Source organism: Monopterus albus, unplaced genomic scaffold (genome assembly GCF_001952655.1).
Source record: "Monopterus albus unplaced genomic scaffold, M_albus_1.0 scaffold110.1, whole genome shotgun sequence".
NCBI classification, from domain to species: Eukaryota; Metazoa; Chordata; class Actinopteri; order Synbranchiformes; family Synbranchidae; genus Monopterus; species Monopterus albus.
Window position 1 is genome coordinate 649,453 of NW_018127990.1, and position 10,736 is coordinate 660,188.

Consider the following 10,736-nt stretch of genomic DNA (forward strand, 5'->3'; position numbering starts at 1 on the left):
AATGTCAGGAAATCCCTGAAAATAACAAGGGCATCTGTCTCAGAAAGCACCTTAGAAGATCCCAAAACTATAGGAAACACACATGACTTGAAATTCCCACAGTGCAACAACTAAGCAAGAATGTAAGGGAATCATAGACACTAGTGGGAATTTAGGTGTTCCAGAAACCTCTGGAAAATCAGTGCAAACCTCAAGAAATACCAGAAAATGAAGGGAAACCATTGAAAATCCCCCAAATCAGAGGCTACTTTGAATATCTCATGAAATCAACAGGAATTTTAAATGACCTCAGTGTGGATATCCACATCAGAGACCAGTGAGAGCTTCAGAGGACCTCAAAAACACTGCTAATCCCAAAATGCATTGGAAACCTCTGGAAATCCCAGAACCTAGTGAGAGAAAGCTGCTGGATGAAGTACCTGAGACTGCCCACCCTGGTGCCCTCCACATGAAAATGAACATCTCTGGATTCAGACCTCTTTTCATCCTCTCCTTTCTCCTTCTCCTTCTCCCCCTCCCTCTTCTTCCCCTTCTGCTCCATCAGGGTACAGTTGAGATGTTGGGAGAGCTGGGTAATGAAGTCTTTGTTCGTGGAGGAGAGGCAGAACAGGTGAGTAGGAAGTAGAGGACACCAGGCGGTGCTGCAGGTGAAACAACTGGTTTCAGGTAGTTTGGAGGAGGGGATGGAGCACTCATAACTGCAGAAGATGAAGACAGAAACAAGGATTTTTTTTTTTTCCCAAAATGTCATGAACATAAAAACCACTTATTTAAACATGACTTCATCACAAGACCTCAGTTCGTCTATTAGCTCATTCTCCTTTCACACACTCCTTCCATTATTTATTTATCGATGTCACAAATTCTTTTCATTATTTAGTTTGACATTTGTAGGTCAATAAAGCTCAACTAAAAATAAAATAAAATAAAAAAACAAACTCAACAAACAATTTTGGAGAAACTGTAAAACTGTTACTCCAACGGTACTGATTTGTCCTGATGTTGTTCCTAAATGAAGGAGAGAAGAACAGCTGCACGCACAGTTAATCTGACATACCTCCATCCTGACTTCCTGAATGACAGACGCCTGAATGACAACACAGTATTAATACAAAGACTACAGCTGCTGTAGAGGTAGGACTTCAGAATCAGTCAAACCTGTTGTATCAGTTTCAACAGTAGCAGTATAACTAAAGAGAAGTGTCAGCTTTATTTGTCTTTAAGTCATAGAAGTCCAAATATTTGTGCTTTGAACCAATTTGCAGTAGTGCTAGCTGGCCGGGTAGTACTATAACCTTGTTTGTCTTTTTTTTTTTACCTTTAAAAGACAGTTGATGGTGTTAGGACAGACAGGAAACAAACAAAGAGAGAGTGGTATGACATGCAGTAAGGTCCCTGGCTGCAATGGAGCCAGGATGACAGTATGTGACTTGACCACTCGGCTACCTGAAAGCCCCCAGGTAGTATTACTGGAATTATTAAAAGTACTTTCATAATGTTTCAGTAGTTGCCTACTCTTTTTTTTTTTTTTTTACCTCAACTGCAGCAAGGTCTTAGTTTGAGACAGGCTGATATTAGATACAGGTCCTGACTACTAATCCTGTTTTAATTTACTGTTAATGCAAACACTTTTAAGTGTAATGAAACTCAACACTTACTGCATGGATGTTTCCCATTACAAGCCTTCCAGGGGCTAAAAGAGTTCCATAGAAGGTAAACAAACAGCATCAAAAAAATCAAAAAATAAAAGCACCTGAAACTTTAATTAGAGCTGCTGATTTCACAGTTACTGATACTGACCAGACAGTACTTGTAGTAGTACTCGCAGTAGTAGTAATACTTGTGGGAGCCCCATAGTGTATGTGTTCAGACAAACTGACAGTAGGTTGGTATATCTGCAGATAAACACATAAACCAAGATTAGAACCAGCTGACTGTGAACAAACATCTAACCAAATTCTACAACTATACTTTAGCATAAGATGCTTTGAGCTAAAAGCTAACATTAGCGTGCCAACTTGTTACAGTGACAATTTAGCATGTTACGTTTACCATGTTATTTCAGCATGTTTGCACTTGGTAAATGCAAATTGGCAGGAAACTCAAAGTGCAGCTGAAACTGATGGGAATAAGCTCTGCAGGTATTTGATCGTAAAGTGAAGTACTCAATAAACTGAAACTCTGAGCTGCTAGTGGTGTTAGATGAAAAGACAGAGGAGAACATGAGTGTCTGTACCAAACTCCATGATAAAAAGTTATTTCACTCTGCATGAAAGTGGTGGAAAGCCACTCCAACATAGCCACTAGTATGGATAAACACAGATTTCTAAAGAACATTTTAAGACCGTCAGCTCAGCAGTATTTTCAAGCTGCATTTGAGACATGTGATGGGTCATACTATTAATGTGTTACATTCATTTGTATCCTCTGGAATTCTTCACGATGCATTATTTTTACATTTATACTGAGACATATTGTTCAAGGACACAGTTACACTCCTAACCTAAATGATTAGTTTAATTTAGAATCAATAGTTATGAGATACTGTAATTCCTCTAACCGATTTCTCACCCGCCAACACCCCTCCATGCCTGCTAACTAATCAAACTGCCTGATCTCCCAGGTCATTCAGATGTGCTTCTCACCTGGGCGGGGTCAGCAGGCAGGAGGTGTGTGTTAGTGTTAAAGCTAGCAGGGGGAGGTGCAGTGTTGTCCACAGGAGGGAGAATGCTGGGGGGAACTGCGGCTTCTTCTCTGCTCATCACTTCTGAAACAGGAAACCAAACAAGGTCAGCGGCACTGGTGACGAGGAAAACAACTACAAACAGAAAGTTGATCGATGTGACACTGTTCAGGGCTGATGTTGTTATTTTTGGACTTAACACTACATTTCAAAATTTCACTTGTCAGGATAAACAGACAATCATGGAATTCTAATGTCTGTTTGTAATAAGAACACATTAGGCCCAAAATTTTATAAAGAGCTTATCAATGCCTCAGCAGAAAATAGCAATTTTGAAAGGAATATTAATAAAAAAAAAAAATCATGGTGACTGTCTGACTGTATCAGATACAAGTTTCAATTAAACCTATTTCACTGGACAGTTGTTAAAAATACTAACACACCTACAGTTTTTGCAGTTTAGATTAGACAAAGTGCAGCATGCTAATATAGAACGAGTACATGAAATTAAATTTGTAGGTGTCATAGTTGATGACAAATTCTCCTGGAAATCTCATATCAGATATGTTCAGCACAAAATAGCAAAAAACATATCGATATTGGCAAAGGTTAGATATATTTTGGACGGGAAAGCACTACGCATTTTGTATTCTTCATTGATTTTACCATACTTAGAGTATGGCGTTGAAAACTGGGGAAATACATACAAAAGCTCACTTCAACCATTGTATATATTACAAAAAAGAGCGATAAGAATTGTGCATAAGATGGGGTATAGGGATCACACCAATGGAGCTTTCATACAGTCTAAATTGTTAAAATTTTTTGATTTAGTGGGATATAAGACTGCAGTGTTTATGTATAAAGCCAGGAACAATTTATTACCTGGTGGAATTCAAAAACTATTTAATGAAAGGGAAGGGGGATACAATTTAAGGGGTCAGTTAAATTAAAAAATTCATGCTATACGTACAACCAAAAAAAGATTTTGTATTTCCATAAGTGGGGTAAAACTATGGAATAATCTAAGTGTGGACATAAAAAATAGTAACAGAATTGACGAGTTTAAACATAAATATAAAGGTATGTGTCAATCAAGATATATGCAAGAACAGGCTTAATGATTAATTATTTTTTAGTATATTACTTGTGTGGTGTAGAAGAGAATTATCTATGTAGAGATACTGCTTGCAAACCAATGATGTAAGATGATGTCATGGGGTAGGACTGGATAAGTCTGACTTCTTCCTACTCTGTTCAAGCATGTACTAGGTATAAGCAAATTGATAATGGATTAGCATTTGTTGGATATGTGTGAAATTATGTGTGTTGACATGTCGACTATCTTTACATGCTTGAAAGAATAAAATCAATCAATCAATCAATCAATCAATCAATATGCCAGAACAAACTACATATTAGTGCTTTTGGTTTCTTAAAGGGAGGCTAGTGAGCATTAGCAGAGTGTCACAAACTATAACCAAACATTCATAAATATCACTGTATATACCCAGTATAGAGAATTAATCAGGCTGCTGCCAGCTTTGTAATAAACATCAACTAAGTATAGAGTTATGTTAAAGGGCAGAGTGTGAATGTATGAACAGCTGAAGCAACTAGTAACTGAATAGCATCTTAAAGCAATAAACTGTGAAAAATTTTATTTTCTTCTCAGTATTAGCAGGAAGCCAAGCATCTACAAAAGCACATAAGCTGATACGATCTAGCTTAGACTGAAGGACTGAAAGCAGCAGGTTAGTCCAGTCGGCCTCGCCTGGTATACATTTTGTAATTTTTTTCCACTTTACAGCCTGATACATACATGATTACCTTGGCTGGGGCCAGCAGCCTGCTGGGCCGGACAGGAAGAGGAAGAGGTGAGCGCAAGAGGAGCAACAGCAGAGGAGCAGCAGGCGGAGGAGGAGGGGGGAGATGAGGAGGAGAAGTGAGGAGGTGCAGCAGCAGACAGTCTGGTCTCCTCACTGATCTGACGAGAGGACAGAGAGGAGGAAGCCTTCAGACAGCTGCAGTCGCATATACCATCAACCAGACCACATCCTAAGATCGTCAACCAGCAGCTCCATCAGCAGCAGAGCAACAGACAGCCAGGCTTTTTAAAGACATTTACACTGATTTTTAGCTGCTTTGAAGAGACCAAAAAAAACAAAAAAACAATCAAATCCAGCTGCACTCATCTAGTACTGCTCTCTCTACATGTAGAATTAGATGTATGAGGTTGCATAAAAACATTTAAACCAAACTGTGAAGTTCAAGAGCTAATTATGTATGAGGAAACACAACCGGTTGACTCATGATAGGTTTGTGCTTTATTTAAATCTGTAAATGAGCAGAATCTTTTTCTGTTATGAACCATGAAAACATGTGGTCAGTGGTTTCCTCCTGCAGAGGAACCTCATAAAGCTTTGTGTGCAGGAGATATTAAACTGCACTAAATGAAAAAGACCACACTCTATGGTTGTCCTGTTTTCAAAATAAATACACCATCTACTTAAAATCTGGACTAATATGTGGCTTAAATATTTTGATTTAGGTTTCTTATTGAGCATGGTAGTCAAATGAAGGTTCAGTGTCTTGCCCAAGGACACTTCGACACGTGGACTGGAGGCACTGAGATTCGAACCTTGAACCTTCTGGTTGAGAGACGACTGCTCTACCCACCACACCACTGTCGCCTCCCCTTTAGATTAAGGCCAAAATACTCTTCGTAATGAGCTTTCCCCCCAAGCCTTGGGAAACCTCTGACCAAAATACTCAGGCATAAAAATAAGGCTACAATTATCTTGTCTAACAAAAACATGTACTTTAAATTTTGCAGAATATGTTTAAAAACAGAAACGTTTACAAGTTAAAATTTTCCAGGTGAGACTACAACCTCACACACCTAATCAGACCTGTTTTGTCCAATGACTATATTGTCTTTATATATTAAACTCTGCTGCTGATGTGCAGAACCTCTCTAATCTACAAACTCCAACAAACACTACAGCAGCTCGTTACACTCAGTTACCACAGGTATTTAATAAACAGACTGCTGTAGTGACTGTTGTATTTTAGTAATTAACTTGATGTCAGGTTCATTATTAGTCACATCTAACTGGTGGATTGTGTCTTGTGTTGGTCTGTAATCAAGTCAGAGCAAGTTTCTGGGTTTATTAATCTGCTCCGAAAATAAATTACAACTCACAAAGATGTAACATTCAACTCAACAGTGGCTTGAGTTCAAGACAAATATAATGGTAAAATATGATATTCAGTCTGGTAAACTCCTCTTATGTAACATACAAAAACATTTCTGAACAGTTGAATAATCTTTAATTTTCTTGAATTATATTAGTATAAATACTAACAACAAACTGGTCTCCCCCCTTATGATTTAGTGTCACAGAGTGTACCTTCTTGTTGCTGCTGCTCATCTTGTCTTTGGCTTCCTTGGCTTTCTGAATGGCTTTCAACACTTCCACTGTGTCCAGCTCCTTCTCTGTCGTCACTTTACCGTCCAGGCAGACCTGACGCAGAAACAAAAAAATAAACAATCACAACATAGCAGTAGTATAAACAGTTTAATTATAGTAATATCAGCATTAGCTGCATTACAGACTAGCAAAAGTAGTAGTAGTATGGTGGTGGTGGTTGTTGAGTAGCGATACTATTAGAAGCACAAGCAAAAGTAACAGTACAGGGAGAAATACATTGTAATGCTGTTGGCTATGAAACTTTAGTGTGTGGTGGTTTTGGTGTACCTCTGCTGCACGATCTCCAAACAGGGCCAGAACTTTGGTTCTGTAGTCTGGGATGATGCACATGGGGTTACTGGACAGGTTGAGCTTCTCCAGACAGGGCAGAGAGCTAATGTTCTTGATTTCCTCCAACTGGAAAAGTCAAATCAAATCAAACTCCACTCCACTGACTCGCGATAAAATCAGGACTCTCACGAAAGCTATGGCTGGATGTTTTTCGCAGATTTATGATGTTGTTCATAAGCGTGTCTGATTTAGGTTTCCTCAGAGAATTACTTAATTTTTTATGCCTTTACTCGAGTCGACAGTAGAGAGAAAACAAAATGTGGTGAGATTTATTTTAACACAAACGCACAGAATTGTAAAATATGTCACAATTGTGTAGGAAGTAAATATCTTGCTGCTGAAAACAGACCTTCCATATACATCTGGGTCACTCAGTGTGGTTACCTGGGCCAGCTGGTTGTGGCTGAGGTCCAGGTTGACCAGAGAGTACAGTTTGGTGAGGCCAGTCAGTCGGTCCAGCTGGTTGCCTGCCAGGCTCAGAGTTTTGATGTTGCCCAGACGGGTGTGAGCAGCCTCCAGGACCCGCAGGCTGTTATAGGACAGATCAACGTGGACCAGGTTGTACAGGTGCTGTAACCACATAGCAGCTTCTTTAGTACTATACTGTACTGTTAATGATAAACTACATTGTTGCTTTTACATCAGACTAAACTAAATATCTCTGGTCTGTGGATTGTTAATGGACAAAATAAGAAATCTGAAGACATTTCACTGGGCTCTCGAAATCTGAGGACATTTTACACTATTTGTATGCTCCCATAAAAATGATGTAGACATTAATGATGTTCTGAGAGAGCTGATGGGTTCTTCATCACGCTGCCACATACCTGGAGGTTTTCCACTGAGGACAGCTGGTTGTAGCTCAGATCCAGAAACTCCACTTTACGAATCAGTTTCTACGACAGAAAAATGCAGTGTTAGCACACAGAAAGTGATAAATGGAGCATAAACTTTGCTTTAATCAAGCTGATTTTATGTCCTGTGTCACACCAGAGAGACAGATATCAAGGACAGTGTGACCACCTCATCCAACAGCTCCCTGACCAATCAGTGCAGCCAGAGAAGGAGCAAAGCTTTTCATGTATCCTTGATCGAACACAAGCAAATGTAAAATCATCTGGAGCTGAAGATACGAAATAGTCTTGCCATCTTCACCAAACTGCTTTGTATGTTATAAAAAATAACCCAAGTTCCTCTTTTTAAATTTAAATAACTTCAAGTAGTTTTAGCTTATTTGTTTTGATGAGTTACTCCAGTAAATTTAAGCTTTATAAATATGTTTATCATGATTATTTAATCATAAATTCGATCAAGTTCTAAACAACTTTTCCAGGACTGGGCAATGTTCTTTCATGTATTTTCCAGGATTTTTCATGGCCATGAACCTTACAGAACAGAGCAATGATACAAAGCACAAGTTTTTCTCCCTTTTGCTTGTTTAGTCCTTTTTAACTTCTCTACACAGGTAGTGGATTGAAATCTGTGGAGGGCTCGTTTCTTTCCTCTAGCGCCAAAGATTTCTTTCTTTCATACCTTTGCACTAGACATAAATCGGAACAAATACACATTGCCTAAAAACTGATAAATGACATCTGAGATCATCATGACATCTGGTGCTGAATTTTAAACACTGAACTCTGGATGAAGCTGCCAAAACAAAGGCGTGTGTCTCACCACTGAGCTGTCGATGGTACTGATGCAGTTGTGGCTCATGTCAAGTGTGGTCAAGTTTCTCCACACAGGGATAAAGGCGGTTACAGGACAGCCAGACTCCGCCCCCTCAGGTTCCCACTGTGAGAACTCACTCGCCTCCGGAACCAAGATGGACTGGAGGACGCCATAAACATCACAATAAACACATCAAGGTACAACACATAATATACTACATGAACATGGTGTTTAATTAAGTTTTACCATCATGGTTTCTGTGGAGCGGTGGATACACATAGTCGCCAGAGTCGACCTCAGAGATGACAACCCTTGAATCTGCTGAGAACTACAATCACTGATCTGAAGTCAGAAAAAGAGAGAGAGACCGAAAATGTTTCTGTTCAGATATTGGCAAGTTTATAGTGGATTTCTGAAAAGTCAATAAAATCTCCAAAAGTTTGTTCCCAGTTAGAAGAATATACTCCAGAGCTACATGTATTACATTTTATTACTACCAAACACCTTTGGTGACGTTTGTGTAGTTGGGACGGTACAGTTAAGCAGGAGGTGATGTGTCCAACCCTACTCGGTCACTTGACTCCCCCTTCCTTTAATGATGAGACACTGAAGCTTTGTCTGCAGCTGATGAAGCAAGTAGTGCACTCAGCGTCTCAGAGTCTAATATTCTCTTTATCTACTGACCAACCTCTCCACTTCAGCCAAAAGGAAAACATTGTTTTGCTCCTGTCACTATGTTTTTTGATCTTGAAACTGGGTTAAATGTTCACCTGACACAGCTCGGCTTTATGAAAATGCATTAGGATTACTACTACAGATTTACTCAGCCTTACATTAAAGTTCATATGTGAAAATGCCTCTACAAGTGAAGTGAAGTGAGATTATTCTGAGGGCAAACAGACAATTACCTCTATTTGCAGCAGTGATTTGAAAACAGACAGGTCGAAGGGGAGACTGCTCTCCTGGATATTACTGGTTCCTACTGGGCCTCTGGTACCAGAGATCTGACCAACAGAAACAAAACCAGTGAGAAAATTCACCACCTCTGCTGCTGAAAGGGAAGTGAGGAACTGTACGGTGTGGATATGAGTTATATAAAAAGGTGTGTGACCTTGAGGTATCGCAGCCGGCAGATGAAGTCAAGGATGTGGCCCAGATCGGTTTTGGCATCTCCGTTACAGCAGGTTGGTTTGGCCAGGCGGAGCTGCTGGGAGACGGAGTAAAGCTGTAGAGGTCGGAGAGAAAACACCTCGCCAGCCTGCAGCAACTGCTCACCTACAGCGCACAAACACACACATAGTCTGACAGAGCTCCCTGTGCAAGATTTCATAAGAATAATCTTGATTTTTAATAGTCAAGCGTGTCAGAGCTTTCTGACTCGCTCCACTTTATCTCTTACTGTAACTGAACAACGCTTGGTGTTTTATAAGTAACCGCTGCAGATACACAGAGAGGACACACAACCCCACTGAACTATTCATTGTTAACAGTTCTCAAAACACTAGATGAGAGGAAATAGGTCAAACACAAACAAAGCTAACCTTTATGAAACAGCTCTTCAGCCAGTGCTGCTGTGATGCCATTGATCTCCTGAAAAACAAAGAGTCTGCGATGTCAATACATCTCAGCTCTACAGCAAATACAGCAACATAGCAGTAACAACCTTTTTACTTTGTAATTTCCATTTCACATTTGTGTGGACATCTCAAAGGAAGTTTTTCTAACAAAGAACTATGGAGGGCACAAAACAAACAAATGCCATCTGTCCTGGTGTTACAGTTTTAATAACACAGGTTCAAAGCATGTTGCCTTTTCAGTGACATACCCCTAGTTCTTCCTCATTTATAAAATACAATCAGAACCAACCACCTCTGTCTTATATATAAAACTGGCACTCCACAATCTTGGTAATAGTCATCATTTACTGAGAAGAAAAACAAGAAAATTTGTTCCTAGTAAACATATAATTGTTCTCTCATTTCCATTTTAACTTATAAAATGTAGAAATCTTTCCCAGAAGAGTGGATAATGTTATGGCAGCAGATAAATGCCTGTGGTTTTGGAATCAACACCTCCAAGCCTGAGGCCATGGTTCTCTGCTGGAAAGCGGTGGATTGCTCCCTTTGGGTTGGGAATGAGTTGCTGCCCCAAGGAGTTTAAGAATCTTGGGGTCTGTGGTGGATTGGTATAGCCTCAGTAGTAATGTGGGCGCTGTACTGAACTATTGAGATGAAGAGAGAGCTAGCAATCTATGTTCCAGCCCTCACCTATGGTCACAAGCTCTGGGTAATGACTGAAGGAATGAGATCACAAACATAAGTGGTTGAAACAAGTTTCCTCCATAGGGTGACTGGACTCAGCCTCAGAGACAGGGTGCAGAGTTCAGACATCTGGAGCAAGCTCAGACTACAGCCGTTGCTCCTTCACATGAAAAGAGCTAATTTAGGTGGTTCAGGCATCTGATCAGGATGCCTCCTGTGTGCCTTCCACTTGAGGTTTTCTGGGCATTTCCAACTGGTAGGAGGTCCTGGGGTATACCCAGCATACGAAGGAGGGATTAC

At 39.9% G+C, this 10,736-nt stretch overlaps 1 protein-coding gene across 7 annotated transcripts in view; it reads right to left on the reverse strand.

Moving 5' to 3' along the window:
* The window catches only part of nisch (nischarin), a 23,497-nt gene that overhangs the window by 9,882 nt on the left and 2,879 nt on the right, over window positions 1–10,736 (reverse strand). For 2 of the 7 annotated variants that reach the window (XM_020611164.1, XM_020611163.1), the window contains exons 4-16: window positions 9,717–9,765; window positions 9,287–9,450; window positions 9,084–9,179; window positions 8,422–8,517; window positions 8,182–8,334; window positions 7,335–7,403; window positions 6,892–7,077; window positions 6,445–6,573; window positions 6,097–6,210; window positions 4,514–4,670; window positions 2,646–2,767; window positions 1,801–1,895; window positions 420–698 (exon numbers count right to left, since the gene is read on the reverse strand). In XM_020611164.1, coding sequence (XP_020466820.1) covers window positions 420–698; window positions 1,801–1,895; window positions 2,646–2,767; window positions 4,514–4,670; window positions 6,097–6,210; window positions 6,445–6,573; window positions 6,892–7,077; window positions 7,335–7,403; window positions 8,182–8,334; window positions 8,422–8,517; window positions 9,084–9,179; window positions 9,287–9,450; window positions 9,717–9,765 — 1,709 coding nt within the window. Of the gene's footprint in view, window positions 1–419; window positions 699–1,562; window positions 1,694–1,800; window positions 1,896–2,645; window positions 2,768–4,505; window positions 4,671–6,096; window positions 6,211–6,444; window positions 6,574–6,891; window positions 7,078–7,334; window positions 7,404–8,181; window positions 8,335–8,421; window positions 8,518–9,083; window positions 9,180–9,286; window positions 9,451–9,716; window positions 9,766–10,736 lie in introns of those variants that run through there. The other 5 variants (XM_020611166.1, XM_020611167.1, XM_020611168.1 and 2 more) reach the window with 5 other exon arrangements.